This window comes from Hippocampus guttulatus, chromosome 6 (assembly GCF_054856545.1).
Source record: "Hippocampus guttulatus isolate MCC_2025c chromosome 6, RoL_Hgut_1.0, whole genome shotgun sequence".
NCBI lineage: Eukaryota > Metazoa > Chordata > Actinopteri > Syngnathiformes > Syngnathidae > Hippocampus > Hippocampus guttulatus.
The window spans coordinates 1,866,419-1,884,816 of NC_141266.1; the positions used below are offsets into that span (position 1 = coordinate 1,866,419).

General features: G+C 41.7%; 1 protein-coding gene across 4 annotated transcripts in view; it reads left to right on the forward strand.

Moving 5' to 3' along the window:
* The window catches only part of ddc (dopa decarboxylase), a 123,414-nt gene that overhangs the window by 20,797 nt on the left and 84,219 nt on the right, over positions 1-18,398 (forward strand). For all 4 annotated transcript variants that reach the window (XM_086114453.1, XM_086114451.1, XM_086114452.1 and 1 more), the window contains exons 5-6: positions 9,925-10,059; positions 16,307-16,450. In XM_086114453.1, coding sequence (XP_085970579.1) covers positions 9,925-10,059; positions 16,307-16,450 — 279 coding nt within the window. The remainder of the gene's footprint in view (positions 1-9,924; positions 10,060-16,306; positions 16,451-18,398) is intronic.

Below are 18,398 nucleotides of genomic sequence, written 5' to 3' on the forward strand. Positions count from 1 at the left end.
AGAAATATAGTTCAACTTTCAGCAGAGAATAACTATATTAACGTCGGGCTGTTTTCTTTTTTCCTTTTACCATCAAAGAAAAGATCCTAAACGCATAAAATCCCCTAAGAAATGTATTTAAAATCCGTATCTGAACCTTTATGACCAAATTAATGCACCATTTGAACTAGAAATAAATCAATAAACAGTAATAAATTCAAATTTCAGCAACATCAACAGAGAAGCATAATACATAAATCACTTCAACCTCCAAAGCAAACCCGAATAAAACAAGTCTTGCTCTTTTTTATCACTCTTGGTGTGTTCACTTCTCAATTTTTATTTTTTTTTCATAATGAGATCGACGAGATCGATTATAAATAAAATACCTTTGCCTCCAAAACAAAAATGTATACAACAATTTGTGCCAAAATGTGTTTTTTCTTTTCTTTTTCCCAAGATCATCTAGATCACAGGTGTCAAAGTCGAAACCCCACATAAATTTATGTGGCCCGCGAAAACAATACAGGCACAAAATTTTATATGAATAATGTCGAGATTTTGTGATAATTTTGTTACCTGCTAAAACTCACTCAGACAATCACTGAACAAAATATTACTGGTTTCAGAACTGGCGATTCATTCATATGTTATTAAAAAATAATTTCATCATTGTATTTCTGATATTCACTCCATGTACATCACCTTGTATACAGCGATGGTTGATTTAAGTTGCTCTATAAACACAGTTGAGTTGAGTTGTACGATTAATAAAATATAACCATTTAATCAAATTTCACTGTCGTACCGGCCCACCGAAGGAAGGTGTAACCCCAAAGTGGCCCGTGACAAAAATGAGTTTGACACCCCTGGTCTAGATCTAGTAGCAAAATGTAGTTTATTATTTTAAAAAAATACATCCCCTTTCACATGTGCTAAAGGAGAGTGCAAATACCATATAAAAAAGGAGAAGATCAGTACAGTGGTCCGTATGTTAGTGCGATCATATAACAGGAAATGACATGCCACCACTGATATTCTCGCATGTTGACAGAAACACACCCTAAATGAGTGCAAAGGTGTCTTGAAACTTTTTCCGCCGGTCGTTTGATGTTCCCAGTAACTAAAATACTGTGCCCATCGCGTCACCGGACTTCGCTCACCTTCCTCAGTGGATGTTTCTATCGAGATGACCTTTTTACAATGTCCGTCAATCGGTGTGGTCAGCAACACTTCAAAGAAGTACAATGTTTTTTTTTCATGTTTCGAATCAGAGCCAGGTCTGCTGGAACCACCATTTTGTCCTGCTGTGAAAAAGCACAATTGTCCTACGGCAATCTCAATTCATTACTTTTTTCCTAAACTTTCTCACATATTGTCAACCGAATTAGTTTACTCAAGTACACAATTGTGAAGAAAATATCAATAATTTATATGGTCTCCCAAACTTGCTACTTGCAACCAATCCTGCAGATTGTGGACGGCAGGAGCAATAGTGTCTCAAATAAAATGTGAAACATGCATTCTATTTTATCAATTAACCTATAGGTGTCAAACTCAGGTCCTGGAGGGCCGCTGTCCTGCATGTTTTCCAAGTCTCCCTGTTGCAACACACCTGATTCAAATGATCAGATCATCAGCAAGCTCTGCGGAAGGCTGATATTGAACCTGTTCATTTGAATCAGGTGTGTTGCAGCAGGGAGACTTGGAAAACATGCAGGACAGCGGCCCTCCAGGACCTGAGTTTGACACCGATGAATTAACCTGTTCACAAAATGTGTTCTATTGCCGTAAATGTTTGACCCATTTCGAAAAAGCCTCAACCAAACCCAGGCAATATGGCATCCCCTCATTAATTCAACGAAACCCATGTGCATTACCTGAAATGGAAATGTAGCTCGAAATGTACCGTATTAAAACATTGGTTAAAACCATAGGTTGTATAATGTTTCCGAACCAGAGACACCTTTCCCCCTGCCAACGCGTGAGATAATCCATGACGCAAAAAATAATTTTGGGCAAAATGGGTTCACAGTGCTGACATAAACCCTATCTTGCAATATAGCTCTGTTATTTTTCGCCACATTCTTTGCTAACCAATTGGAATTTGTTGCCACATATTAAACAGAAGTGAACTTAAACTAAAACATTATCATGTTGCTGATAGTCAGCAAGTCCCCCCTCTCAAAAAATAAAAATAGAGAAATAAACAAAACAGAAGCTGCACCCTTTGCCGCCACGCTGCCGTGTGTGCCGCACATGCAAACATCACAACTTGATGCAATAACGAACAGCATCTGTTATACTTATTTATCAATACAGCACGTACAATATAACATACCCTCATCTATATAGCGCTTTCACAACAGCCGCAGCCCTAACAAAGCCCACCACAAAACAGTTAACATAAAGTAAAACACAACACATAACATAAAACACGGACATCCAAACCACTTTTCCCTCACATTCATCGTTGTTGAAATACCATATATACATAAATATACCGCATATATTTTTTATGTTATCCCTCAGCCAATTCCCAACAACCATGTCGGTCGCAGTGTTTTTCTTGTATTTTGCAATAAAAGTTCGAACAGGCGGAGAGGGAGCGGAGTGTGTGATCATCGGAGCAACTAAACCGTCGTTCGCTCTCAAAGATCCGCTCCCGCTGATATTGAAGACAATTTTCCTGGACCAAAAGTCCCAACTTCCAGGGGTGGGGGTGTCGTCGGCCTTCAGATCGGTTCGCAGATCCTTAAGGTGATCGAGGGTAACAGACATGTTGGCGGAAGGGTCGGGAAGGTTTGGAAAATACCATTCGCTTTGGAACTAGAAAGACTGGCCACAATGATATAATCGCAGAGGAGCACGGTCGTTGGGATGGTGCATTTGGACTGAAAAAACAAACAGGATGTTGGGCAGGCGAGGACAGTGAGTGGACGCTGGCCACAGCATCAAATACGGTGCCAATGATGGTCTTGAATGACAAGGCGTTGAGTGCGCGAACAGTGGAATTAGTGCAGGGTTTGGGAAGGGAGTCGACCACAAGCCAGTTATTTCCGGCTGTTTTATCAACGTGAGTCTTTGTTAGGGCGTGAAATGCATACAGGACAGAGGAGTTGTCCAATGGGCGAAGGTGAATAGGCAATGCATTGGGCGGTGAGTGAGGAAAGAGAGTGTAGGCATAACAGGAACCGTTCAAACCGGCCATATACACCATGTTTGTGACAAAGTTCCACCAGGAGTTGCCATCGGTTTTAGGGGAATGTGATTCGGCCGCCCCAGTCTGTGGGTTTGGAATGACTGTCATTGGAAACGCGTAACAGGGCTGACTCTGTGCTATGCATCATCTTGAAACCTGACTGGAAGACCTGTAAGATATTTTGTTCATCCAGGAAAGATTTCAACTGCATGTGCAGCACTTTTCCAGATTTTTTGAAATGAGAGGCAGTTTGGAAATGGGGCTAAAATTTGACAGCACATCGTGATCAAGACCAGGTTTCTTGATCAAGGGTTGGGCCACAGCATGTTTCAACTGTTGGGGAACTATACCAGAAGAGAGGCTGCTGTTGATAATGGCCAAGACTGGTCTACCAATACTCGGGAGAACCTCATTAAAGAAGTGCGGGGGAGAGAGTCACACAGGGAGCCAGATGGCTTCGTCTGGCAAACCACATCCTCTAAAAGAGTCATGGACACAGCTTCGAAAGAATTTAACACAGCTGAACACGGAGAATGGACAGAGGGGTCAAATGTGGTATTTGAAACAGGAGTCCTAGCTGTAGAAACCTTATCAATGAAAAACTGAAGGAATCTGTTATACATCTCAGGTGAAGATTCTGAGCAAGTAGGCCGAGGGGGTTTGAATACAGAATCGATGGTTTTATATAGTACGCGTGGGTTGTGACGGTGAGCCTGAATAAGGTCTGACAAATATTCTCTTTTGGTCTCTTTAACTGTGACCTGGTAGTTATGCCAGCAGTCTTTCAAGATTTGATAAGAGACCTGCAATTTGTCTTTTTTCCACTTACGTTCGGCTTTACAACACCCCTGCCTAGCTGCGCGAGTTTTGTTGTTAAACCAAGGCTCGGGTTTAGGTTTTGGGAGCACAGTTTTTGAAGGAGCTGCCGAATCCAGGATGGCACGGCAGGATGAGTTGAACCAAGAGGTGAGTTCCTCAGTGTTAGATGAGGGTACGCAGTGAGAAGGGTTACAAATTTGGCGGTTGCAACCAGGAGCGGCAGATTTTACAGCAACACGGGAGAAGACTACGTCACATAAAACTGCCATGTGATCAGAAATCCCATTTTCAAAGACTTCCAAGTTTGACACCGGTAGCTCATAAGCAAGACGAGATCTAAAATATGTCCTTCTTCATGTGTCGGGCTGGTCAGATATTGCACAAAATTAAAAGAGTTGATCAGTCTTAAGAAGTCCTTTGCGAGTGGTTTTTCGGGACAGCACACATGGATATTAAAATTCCCCATGAGGAGGTATGATCGTATCTCCGCCTAATTTGTGTAAGAAGGGTTGAAAAGTCGCTTACAATATTTTTATTGTATTTAGGAGGACGGTAAATGACAGCGCAGGGCACCGGGAAAACCCAGCCAACTTCAAAGAAGGTTGCTTCAAAGCTGCTGATTGATGTGGTGATTATGAACCGTTTACATTTGAAATTGTTCTTAAAAATACTCCCCCTTCTTCCACCACGGCCTGAAGTCCTCAGGGAGTCCAGGAATGCACAGTCAGGTGGCAGCAATTCATTATCACCAGTACCTGTCCAAGTCTCAGTCAGGCACAGGAAATCCAAGTCATTGGAAAGGAAAAACTCCCTCAGAATATAAAATAAGATAAACCTTTATTAGTCTCGCAATGGAGAAATTCCAGATTCACAGCAGCAAAGTTTTGAAAGGAAGAAGTAGAACAACAAAATATGGGTCTTGTTCGTCAACGACTGGGGCGTTTGACAACGCAATCCTTGTGGGAGCAGCGACGGGAGGGCCTGCCTCTTCCGATTGCCGAGCTCAGGGAAATTCCCTCAAAAGCTTTAGATGGACCCCTCGCCGAAAATTGCGCTGAGGGTAGAAATGCCTTGACGCTGTGGGAGAGCCAAGATTGTTGTGAAGCACGAGGCGATGGGGTTGAGGGCACGCCACGACGGAGTAGTTCCGTTCGGGAATCCCAGGCATGGAAATCTTTTTCGTATTATGACTAGGATACCTGTTGTGAATAGCTCAGATCAGCCTCCTCTATTGAAACTCAGACTTATAAATATGAGATGACTTTCCTCGAAAGAGCTGTTAATTAATTACCTAATACAACACCATAATCTTAACATGATTGATCTTTGTGAGATCTGGTTAAAACATACCAGCAATGAGTTTTTACAGCGAAACAAGGCACATCCTTGTAAGAAGGGCGGGTGTGAAGCTCTGATTTCTGAATCTCTTCTAAAACTTATTCTTCACTCAAACACCTTCAAAACTTTGCAATCAACAGCCTTGGTGCCATTTTATTTTGCTATCTTCTTATTTACCATACTCCTGGCCCTTACACTGGCTTTTTAGCAGTGGCGATGCTGGTCTGTCAAGGAGGGCGAAGCTGAATTTCGGCCTACATCATAAAATATGTCCGTTTATTTATATGTGAATTCTACTCTCCGTTCCTTTCCAAGAAAATGATCTGTGCTGTGCTCTGCTAAGATGATTAGAAGAAGTCTCCAGTTCAACTCAGAACAGAATGAGAATTGAAAATGCCCCCATGGATGCCAACACCAAGAAAATCGGTGATTGGCTCATTTCACTGTCAATCAAAAAGAGATTCAGCCTCAGACAGATCATTCAATCATCATGCAGAAAAGCTGAGCGTCCGGGCCAGCCGATAAACACCCACTGTCCATAGACTCCCAGAGACGCTGAGTGTGCGACGGGCGGGACAAAACCAGCATTTATCCAATGACTTGTCTCGTTTCAATGCATTGGGACAAAGGCTCTGAACTCTCTAGACGCCCAGCGTCCGTGCTGTGGACGCTCAGCGTCCACACAGTTTAAAGCACAGTGAAGCTGCGGGAATGAATGAGAAGAGAGTCGTGTCGTAACCAGTAATAAGAAGCTGATTTGGAACAAAAGTTGAGCGCGTTGTAGTGCATATGTAGTCAATGACATGTACACACAATTGTATGAACACACATATATTTGATCACTTATTTTTTGACAGTTTAGGGGAAGCTGAGCTTCCCTTGCAATCTTAGAGTAATCGCCTCTGCTTTTTAGATATCTTTTCTGAATTTGTGTATGACTTGGTGACTCACAGAGATAATATACTAATTATGGGGGATTTTAATATTCATATAAACTCCCGTTGGAACAATTTATCGCTGTGTTTCAGCAAATAATTTATAGTTTTGGTTTCATGCAGATAATAGACGAAGCTACACATAAAAATAGTAACACTATAGATTTAGTACTAACCCATGGGCTTAGCAAGCTCAAATAGAATGGTTTTACTGTATACCACTGCTATATCTGACACAGCACTTTCCTGGTTTAGTTCTTCGTTCTTTACTTCTTCTGAGTTTTGTAATGTTACATGTGGAGTCCCACCGGGCTCAGTACTTGACCCTCTCGTTTGGCATCTGCTTGTCATCGGCATCTATTTAAGGACACTATTCTCAGTCTCTTGGGGGTTGCAAAATCTTGGTGTTATTTTGGACTCAAGGCGTTCATTTCAAATGCACATTCAGAATATAACTAGAACTGCATTTCCTCACCTTCACAATATCACTAAAATTCATTCCATTTTATCTGCTTGTGACACAGAAATCATAATTCATGCATTTGTGACGTCTCGTCTTGGTTATTGCAATTTATTGCTCTCTGGTCTTCCCATGTCTTGTGGTAAAAGTCTGCAGTTAGTATGTGCTATTTTAATGTTAAAATGCTGTAGCTAGACTCCCAACAAAGATAAGAAAGTTTGATCAAATAACCCCATACTAGCCAACTTGCATTGAATTCCGGTCCACTTCAGATGTGATTTCAAAGTTTTGCAACTAACTTATTAACTGACCTACTAAACTAAAATATTTTCCATCTTAGGACCTTCTTATCTCATTGACTTAGTGGTACCGTATGTTTCTCCTCGTGATGGGTCCAGCGACACCGATGCGTTGACGCATGCGTCGGGCTCACAGAGCAATCCACGTGTCGGTGCATGTGCTGCTTTATTACATCACGTGATTGACATGTGAATTGCACCGGCGCAGTCTAGACTGCATCGGCTGCGTCGACACAGTCCAGGCTGCTTGACACAGTCCAGGCTGCGCCACTCAGTCCAGGGGGCGTCGACTCAGTGCAGGGGGCGTTGACGCAGCAAAAGCCCGCAGTGTTTATAAGGAAGTGCGTCTGGCGACATGATGCCGACTGCCGAAACAAGCCAGACCTCATCCTCGCTCGAATAAAAATATATGTTTGGGCAGTACGGAAAACACACTAATTATCAGAAAAAAATGTGTCCATCTGACTTCGAGGGTCATGTCGGCTGTCATATAATAGGCTAATAGGCTATAATAGACAATATGAGAAGTGCTTTATGAACGTTTGTACTGTACGTCATACTCCAGTTGATTGAGAGGTCTTGCCTATAAGGGGGAGTTCCAGAAAGTGACTGCGAGTGAGCACACCGCATGTTTGATGACTCTGCCACATTGTTATTAAAAGTCACATAAAACATAAACCTTGTCTGCTGACCATCATTACATTGGCTAGGCTAGCTTAGCTGTTGTCATAGTTCAAAGCTTAATATGTGGCGTGGGTTGGGTCAGCGCCGCGAGTACGTGCTCGCGCTCACGCGCGCACTGCAGAGAGCAGCGGACTATCGACTGCTGAGACGCGCTCCACTCGAGTGACGTTGCTACAGTACGTGCATATTATGGAGCAGCTTCCGGACAAACACAAATTGTCCGCCGTGTAGAGCCATTTTGATCTCCTTTTGGGGAATAAGGTATTTATTAAAATCTTGTCTCACCAAGTGCCTCTCGGATTTTTGACATGTCTTATTCCATTGTGTGTGTGTGTTCTCCACAACAGGGGAAATAGCATGCATTAAACGCAACAGACTGAAATTTAAAACACTGGAGCATCTTATTTTGCTAAATCAAAATTTGTGAAGACAAAGCTTACAAGCACCCCCATTCACATGATTTTCACATTATTGAAACACATTGAATGATACAATATGAATGCATGGATGTGAATGATATTGTCAAGGGTCAAGGTCATCTTTATTGTCAAATATGCTTTATGTATGACATGCAGCATAGATGACATTTCTTCCTCTCAATCCTCAATGCATATATGCATGCAAACATGCTGTGCATTAAACACACACAGCTAAGAAAGGATAGCAGCTACATTGTATAAAAAAGACATGTAATCTGAACAGTATAGACAGTATAAACAATATAAACAGCATAAAAAAAACAACATAAACAATGGCGCTTGTGGCTATTGTGGGTAGAGTGAGGTAGTGCATTGTATACACTTCATCATCAAATCAGTCTATTCAGTCTGTCAAGTGGGTTGGCTGCAGGGATTTTGAAGGTCCAGCAGGTGGCAGTGGTCAGCGACACAGTATCAGCACAGTATCAACACAGTGTGTCATTGTGTCGACACGCCTCATGAGGCCTCATGGACCCATCACTAGAACTTTCTCCCCCTAACACTTGGTTCACAACACGCTGGCCTTTTCGTGATCCAAAACTCAAAAGGAAGTCTGCAAATTAGAAAGCATTTTCTATTCCAGTGTTCTAGAATGACCTACCCACAGAAATCAGTGACGCTACTTCAGTAGAAACGTTTAAAACCAGACTTAAGACTAATTTGGACACTCTTCCATTTAGTTGAATTGCATGTTGGCCTGTTTGATCAACACTTCTTCTGCTTTTCCTTCCTTCTCCTCCCGAGTCTGGGGAGGGGGGTAGTTGATGATGAACAATTGGATGTCGCTACTCGGATTCCGCTTCGACTGATCTGGACATGTTATATTGTTCTAACTAACATTGTATAGCATGATACTGTGTTAAATGTATTTGTCAATTGTGGGCATGTGAAGCCCTTTGAGACTTTTTTATGATTCAGGGTTATTCAAATAAAGTTGACTTGACTTGACAACAAGCCGCCAGTGGAAGCAACTCGGAAAGGCTCACGATATTTTTACCACAAGCTTCACTCTTTCATCCGATGGAACATTAAAAAATATACATATAAATATGGGAAAGTGTTGTAAAACACAACATGTCTGTACATTATTTATTGTATTTCTATGACATAATAGTGGCCTGTGTCTCCCTCAGTGATAATTCGATTTGGGCATGTGCACCAGAGCTCCTTGCCACGTCACTGAAAAGATGCTTAAACCCGACAGCCAATTAGATAAGAGTCAGATCACAAACCTGCTCAGCCAGCCTTTTGAAACCATCTCGGAGAAGGTCCTGTCAAGTAGTTCCACTGTAACTGCACAGCCTTTCCAAAAGTGTAATGGAATAGTGACCCAAGTAACAAAATAAGGCACCTCCTCACCTTGACTATATTCGATTGTTCATTATATTGATTTCAAAATGTTTGTTGTTCAGAAACACATTTTAATGTTTGTTTGTTGTAGTTCGTGCAAAGATGCACCTTTTGTGCAGTTTTATGATAAATGTTCAGATGTCTTGTACTCTTGCAGGACTGTAAAGAAAATGTTACAACGATCCCACTGTCCTCCAACTTTCTTGCTTTTATTTTGTGCTTGCCAAGATTGATCGATTTTGATAAATCATTGTGATATAGATTTTTTCCCCCCTTGCTTTTGTTTTGTTGGTAAAATGTATTTTTGAGATGGCTATTGCGATGTCAAGATGCAGATGTTGTATTTTGGGCTGATGATGACCCTCTAATTCTTTGACAGGGCACAGCCAGTGAGGCGACCCTCATGTCCTTGCTTGCTGCCCGTTGTAAAATTGTCCGTCGAGTCCAGTCCATCAACCCGGAAATGTCTGAACCTGAGATTTTCATCAAATTGGTGGCGTACACATCAGAGCAAGTAAGCAAAATATCTTATGTCAGAAAGCGTCTTATAAGGGTTTATTCACCAGCACCATAGACAGTACAAAGCACAATCAAATAAGATCCAATACAAGAACGATGTGAGGACTCAGGCTTTGGAGCCAGAGGTTTTGGGATCCAATTTATACTGTGGAAAATTTTGGTCAATGGCAACTAAATTGGTGTAGAGATGCTACTCTGCTTGCTGGCTACTGTCGAGGGAGCCATGACAATTGCAATGTTCCCACCCTCTAGTTTTCTCTCAGAATATTTCGTGGATAATTGTATGTGTGTGATTTGGTTCTCTCCCTCTCTGTCTTCAAATATTTTTATCTATCCAACCATTTTCGAAGCCGCTTAACATCACGTGGGTCGTGGGCATACTAACCCAGCTGTTTTCGGGCAGTAGGTGAGGTACACTCTGAACTGGTTGCCAGCCAATCGCAGTGCACACATAGACAAACAGCCATTCACAGTCACTGTCACACCTAGGGACAATTTAGAGTGTTCAATTAACCTACCATGCATGTTTTTGGAGGAAACCGGAGTACCTGGGGAGGGCAAAACCCACACAAGCACGGGGAGAACAAGCAAACTCCACACAGGAAGGCTGGAGCCCGCAATCGAACCGTGGACCTCTGTACTTTGAGGCGGATGTGCTAATTAGCCGTCCATCGTACCGCCGTATACTGTATGACAATAAACATTGATGTAACTTGACCGAGATGATCCTATCCTCTCCAAATCTCACTCATTTTATGAAGTCTAGGCCTGAAGACATCTGCGAACTTAATTCTCATCGTAATGGTCGTGCCTCTCACTGGCTAAAGGAAATACATGTTTGATTTTTTAATCGTTTACTTCTTGCAGGACAGCCAGATATACCTCAGATTTGCTTGGAAGAGCGTTTCGGCCTTCACATGATGTTAAAACGCAGAAGTTGGGATTTTTTCCCCCCCCCAAAAATATTGCCATAGCACTACTCAGTTTGCCAGGAAAGTAATTCTAATTTTGAGGGTCTAAATAAAATGGAAACTCATGAGTTTCACACACATCAGACTTGACAAAATATTCACTATTTTATGAGTTCATTTTTTTCAGTTCAACTAATTGCTTTGTTGTTTGTCTCAATATATGCCCTGCGACTGACTGGCAACCAGTTCAGGGTGTCGTCTGTCCGAAGTCACCTGGGATAGGCTCCATGGACATTTCTGTATGCCTTGTCGTGCTACACGTGCCTGCCAATTCTCGTAACCCTTTATCAAACGTGCAGGAATTGGTTTTTGATATTTTGCACTCAAGGTGGCACTGCAGGTTTACGACAAGATCAAATTTTTCACCAGCGCCGATGATTATGTATGGTGAGTTTTCGTGCATGTTTAGGTCCCAAAAAATGATTCATTTTTGTGGAAAAACAAAAAATTATAATAATAATAATATGTTTCCTGTGATTGTCTGCCTTTTGCCCAAAGTCAGCTGGGATAGGCTCCAGCCCCCCCGCGACCCTGTTCAGCAGAAGCGGTGTTGAAAATGGATAGATGGTTGGAAAATAATAACTTGAGCTGTGAGCAGCTATAAAGAGCCCCTGCAGACCTGGCACTGTTGGGATACTGGCACATTGGGACACTGGCACAGTGGAATTTTAATATTTTTGAAAGTTATGTACATCAAAATGAAAGCTATTTTGATAAGATAAGATAAGAAAACCTTTATTAGTCTCGCAATGGAGAAATTCCCAATTCACAGCAGCAAAGTTATGAAAGGAAGAAGTAGAACAACAAAATATAGGAGCTGGTGGAAAGGCAGCCACTCTCGCGGCGTCATTTTGAAGTCAAAATAACAAAAATAACACAACACAAAACATAGGACACAGACAGTCGTGCAATCTTCACCACTTTTCTGCATACATTTTGTTGTCTGAAGCAGTTCTAGATGAAAGAGGAGAGGATCAAAGTGTCGTTTCACCAGTCGATCAGAGACGTCATGCTGAAAATGTGCACACGTCTGCTACAAGCTACGTTTTGAAAGCAAACACGAAGCTGTAGCGTCCATTGACGAAAAGAGATGAGTTCACTTCTCCTGTCCCACGTAATCCATGCAACATGGCAACAGTGTTTGGCAAAATAAAATATCCATCCATCCATTTTTTGATCCGCTTTATCCTCACAAGGGTCGCAGGGGTGCTGGAGCCATCACAACTGTCTTATGACCAACATATTTTTCCAAAATTTGAAAGGAAATCAAAAATGTTGAGTTTTGATTCGTATTTCAGAGACTATTTTTAGGTCTTGGGCTGTGATATATGCTTCCAAATTTTGGTAGATCCTGGTTAAATGTTGAACCAGGGGCTGTTTCGTGAAAAGTTTGTAGAGGTCACAATTCAGGCATGATTCTTTGTAACCCCAAAATGAACTCATAAAATAGTGATTATTTAGCCAAGCGTGATGTATGTGGCAAGTTTCACATTTTTTTCGCAAATCTTAAGACCAGGGGTGTCCAAACTCGGTCCTCGGCTCTCCTGGCTGCAATACACCTGATTCAAATAATCAGGATTGTCCTCATGCTGCTTCAGAGCTGGCTATGAGCTGATCCTTTAATCAGGTGTGTTGCTGCCGGGAAAGCTGCAAAACAGGCAGGGGAGCGGCCCTCCGGGCCTGGAGCTGGACGTGCTTGTTTTAGACTATCAAAATCAGGGTAATTTTTCTTGGCAAACAACTCATCGCCATGGCAACAGTGTTTGGCAAAATAAAAGGCTTTGCTTTTTCTGGTCATCTCAAACATCTTAAGATAAAACACCCACAGTTGTAAGAGAATTGGATAAAATCTCTGGAATGAGTCTTCTATATAAGCCAAAACATGTGTACAAAAATGAAAGAAAATTCTTTTTAGTACGTCTCGGGGTGCTACATGTGCCTGCCAATTTTCTTTGGCCTCTGTCAAACGTACTTAAATTAGATTTTGTTTTGGTGGCTCTAAAGAGCCATTTTATTTTCACTATTTATGACAACTTTAAAATATTTAAATTTTCACCAGACCCAATTAGTGGGTAAATTTGGTGGTTTTTCATGCATGGTTGTCTCAAAAAAATGTGATGACTTTGCAGAACAAAATAAAATAATACCAAAATAATCATATGTGCGTGGGACAGTGGTCGACTGGTGAGCACATTTGCCTCACAGTGTCGAGGTTCAAGGTTCGATTCCAGGCCCCAGTGCTTGTGCCTGTAGGTTTTCTCCGGGTACTCCCGTTTGTTCCCACAATCCCCCCCATAAATTGTCCTTAAGTGTGATTGTAAGCGCAAATGATTGTTTCATAGGTTAAGATAAGAAAACCTTCGTCTCACAATGGAGAAATTCCCAATTTACAGCAGCAAAATTATGAAAGGGAGAAGTAGAAGAACAAACAGGATATAAATAAGTATACTATATAAATATAAGCATATTACAAATGGGTGAGTGGTGGTGAGTCCAGGTTTTCAGGTCTGTCTATTCAATAGCCTGATGGCAGTCGGCAGGAACGAGCGGCGGAACCTCTCCTTCTTGCAGTGCGGGTGTATCAGTCTCTAGCTGAAGGAGCTGCCTAGTGCTGTCAGGGTGGCCTGGAGGGGGTGGGAGGGTCTGTCCATCATACCTTTTAGCTTGGCTAGCATCCTCCTGTTGCTCACCTCCTCCGGAGTATACAGGGAGCAGCCCAGGACAGAGCTGGCCCTCCTGACCAGTCTGTCCAGTCTCTCTCTGTCCCGGTCTGAGGTGCTGCCTGACCAGCAGACTATGCCATAATGAATGGCTGGGGCCGCCACAGAGTCACAGAAGGTCTTAAGGAGTGACCCCTGAACTCCAAAAGTCCTCAGTTTTCAGATTAGGAAGAGTCAGCTCTGCCCCTTCCTGATCAGAACGTCCGTGTTGTTAGACCAGTTTAGTTTATTGTTGAGAACACCCAGGTACTTGTAGGACATCACCCTCTCTATGTCCATACCCTGGATGTTCATCGGTGCAGGTGAATATAGTTTCCTGCAGAAATCCACAACCAACTCCTTACTTTTTCTGGGGTTGGTCTGGAGGTGGTTCTGCAGGCACTAGTCCACGAGGTTCTACGTTAGTCCCCTATACTCCCGATTATCTCCGTCCGTAATGAAGCAGACGATCGCGGAGTCATCAGAGAACTTCCTAAGATGGCAGGTTGGAGTGATGTAGCTGAAGTCCGAGGTGTAGAGAGTAAACACGAATGGATCCAGGACAGTCCCCTGCGGCGCCCCGCACCTGTTTTATCACCTGTTTTAACAAAATCAGTGTCCTTTTTTCTTCTTCTTATTATTATTATCATGTTGTAGTTGTCATTATTCTGCCACTGAATAACATTTTTGGAGACCTAAACATCCAGAAACACCAAATCTTGCACACTTATCGGGCCTAGTGAATTTTTTCATATTTTAAAGTTGGCATTAATAGTGAAAACAACAAAGTCCAATTCCGCTATGCTTGACCTAGGCTTATATATAGCACGCTGAGAAAACTTGAAATGTGTGTTGTGTGTTTTGCAAAATGTTGCTGTGGAAACACACAGTTTGCCAAGAAAACTGCTAATTTTGAGGAGCTAAACATGTAGGGAAACTCATGACACTTTGCAGCCACCCCAGGCATGGTAATATCACCAATATTTTTTTACATTTATTGTGCAATTCTTAAAAAAAAATGGCGCCACCTAGATATTTTTTAACAAAGTAGCCTTGGTTGTACATTCCACCTGTATCTACGAAAATTTGGTGTTATATTTAACAAGACTTACAAAAAAGTCTCGAGGAGCCATAAAGTGAACAGAAACTGAGCCATAAAAAAATAAATCAATCAATTTTAGACTCATTTTTGCCGGTTTATTGGGGTCGCATTTTAAATGAACCCCTCTTTAAGATTTATTCCGACTGTCTTGACACTGTGGTTCTCTCAGATTAAGATGTTCGAGTAGACAAGGAAAAACAAAGCTTTTTATTTCGCCAAACGGTGTTGCCGTGGCGATGCGCTGTTTGCAAAATTATGCTGATTTTGCTGGTCTAAGACACAGGTGTCAAACTCAAGGCCCGGGGGCCAGATGTGGCCCACCACATCATTTTATGTGGCCCGCAAAAGCAAATCAAACATGTCAATCTCTACCATGATTGCCAAAATCTGTACCAAAATTGCAACTTCTCATCTGTAATAAATAGAGATATTGTAAGCATTTTCTTGTTACCAAACCCCTGATTACAGTAACTTAAACAATCGATGAATCAACCGTTATTCTTGACTTCTGTAAATACTTTCAGAGTCATAACGACCCTCCAAGTACAGTCACTTCAATGTGACCCATGACAGAAATGAGTTTGACACCCCTGGTCTAAGCATTTGTCAAAGCATGAAGCTTGACAAATTAATGATTATTTTGTTTATTTTGCAGTTTTAGTAAAAATGTCTGAGCAGCACTCAGTAAATACTGACCTGTCACAGCTCGTGTATATGAAATGAAGAAACACTGGGTCAGTCAGGAGTGCTGTAAAAAAACAGCTTTGCCGATCACATGATTGCATTTTCTGGAATCACCATCCAAAAATGATAAATTATTCAGACCGATGCACTTTTCACTTTTTGAACACAAATACTTCCACTCGTCTAGGATTCAAAACATCACACGACGTTTAACGTTAAACTTAGGAGGGCCCGCTGAAGGGCCCTCCATCATCTGTCAAAACAAATCGCTGATTTACGTCATCAGCTAGGTATATGTGTGAACCTGTTATACATCTTTTAAAAGCTGAGTTTCTAGAGATTTGAATGGTACCCTACATGTTACAATTGTCAAATTTGAACTGCAACTTGGGGAGATCTCAAGCGTTGACCATGTAGTGTTTTCAAGTCCTAATCAACATTCTAAATCCATTTTCAAGGCAGATATTGTGAAAAGAAATTAGACGAACATAAGATTCGCCTTTTCCTTCTGTTTTCAAACATCCATAGTTCAGTGACAGGAGCACTTACACAAATTCTTACTGTATGGGAGAAATATTCATAATGTGACATTTTGTATATTTCAAAGAGTGACCAAAGCTATGCTGATACTCCAAATGGCTCAAGAATACCTAAAAATTGACTTTGGGTGCACCTTTTCACAGGCGTTTTCGGCAATGTTGCCCTCGGTTTAAGGGGTTAACCCTGAAAAAGATTTCTTGATGACTGTCATTGTTCGCACCTCTCTCGTACGTTTCCCCTGTGTAGTCTCATTCGTCCGTGGAGCGAGCAGGTCTGATTGGAGGCGTGATGATGAAGAAAGTCCCGACGGACAGCACCTATGCTGTCACTGGTGATACGCTCAAGAAAATTGTGGAAAAGGACAAAGAAGAGGGACTCATCCCTTTCTACGTAAGACACACACATTTAAAGTTGATGTTTGGGCTCATGTTTTCCTCATGTTGCTCAACCACTTACTGAGTTTACAGTCGCAATGTGCCTGAGATGCCACCACGTGTGGAAAGCTGTTTGAGCATTTATTCAATATCCTTGGTATCCAGTTTAAGATTCATGTACTGTATTAGTATGCTCTTCGTCCTCACAAATAAGACAATGGACCATATAATATATATATATGCACAGCAACACATTAAACACGTTATTTCTGCTGGCATAACAGTTTCTCTCCGCTGTTAATACATTACAAGCTGCTGGGTATTGGACTGGGGTCATGTTATGCCATCCATTTATCCATCCGTTTTCAACACCGCTTATGTTGTTCAGGCGGGCGGGGTGGTGTAGTCTACACTACCCCCTAAACTGGTCGCCAGTACGTCGCAGGGCACGTATAGAGACGAACAATCATTCACACATACATTCGCACTGGCACTGAGTGGGAAGTCAACCTATACTGCCTGTGCACAAGTCAGGTGAGGGTACTACGACACAATCCGTGACTAGGCTATTTTGTGTTCATGATAGTTTGGTGCTCAAACTTTTCCAGGTTGAAATGGTATCAAATGTTAATACTGTTAGGTAAGATGAAAGCCTCTATCCCACCAAGCGGCAAACAATGGCAAGCTGTTTGTGAGGGCGGCGAACATTGCATTGTCATCAGGGTTCGCACAATGTTACAAATATTGGCCAAATGGTCGCCAGACATTCACCTCGACTTTTCTTGTCGCCAGGGAATTTTGAACGCGTTCATGGGAAGAAACCTTGAGCTCAGTCGGTCGATTTAGGGCAGTCATCACCAAACTTTGTGAGAGTGAGAGCGACTTCTTTTGTACTGATTAGAGCGAAGGACTATGAAATCTGAAATACAAATTTGCTCGAATGACCTGATGTAATATTAGGATGTTAACTTTAATAGTATTACGAGGTTATTATTGGAAATTAATTACATTTTCTGACACTGATTATGTTCATGAGAAACACATAATTATTTCAACCTTAGGCCTTCAGTGACGTCACATACATGACAACAATACAGTATAGGCTCGTCAAGCAGCACTTAATTTCAGGAGCATTTAAAACCATCAAGTATGCATTCACAATTAAGAGCAGGAAACTAAATTTATAGATATTGTAAAAAATAAATAGATGATTTAAAAATACTGAATAAAATGCCACCCAAATTACGCTGTGTGATCTTAAACAAGTCTGTCCAAAAAAGTGCGCAATGTCACAGTTTCATATAAGACACCAACCAAACAATAAAAAAACAAACTATTCTTTGAAAATAAAGTTAACAGATCATTTGCATTTTGAGAATAGGCTATACAACTACAAATAACTGACGATGTTGAGCAGCTGAGATTGAACGAACTTTAGTGCACGAAGGTGACTACAATGCGCCATTATAAATTGCAGGTGAGCAGATTTATTTGATACATTTTTGTATCTTTGTCATTTTATTTCATGACCGTTAATTTAATACTAATGAAATAAAATGACAAGAAGAAATGTAAAATAAAATTCATTTACTCACCAATGTAGTGCCCGTTCACTGAGCTGCAGATCTACGCGAGTGTCCCCAAACATTTTTTCAACGCACCGTAGTTTGTAAGTGCCCAGCCATGCTCTGATGTTTCCTTGTTGCCTTGGTAAAACAACTTAAATAGGTAAATCCAGTGTGGCTCCAAACACCAAATCGGTCCGTTGCAAGCAATAGGCATTCCCAGCAGTACAATTTGCAGCGTTTCTCAGAGGCTGTGAGCCACGGGTACCGTTCATAATTGCTCGTCTGAAAATGACGGACAACCCCTTTTCCTTGCTGGGACAGGCTAGCTAGCGCAGGAGTTGGGTGACATCTTCACACAATATCTAGCTTTTCTTGGAAGGTCCATCTTGAAAATTG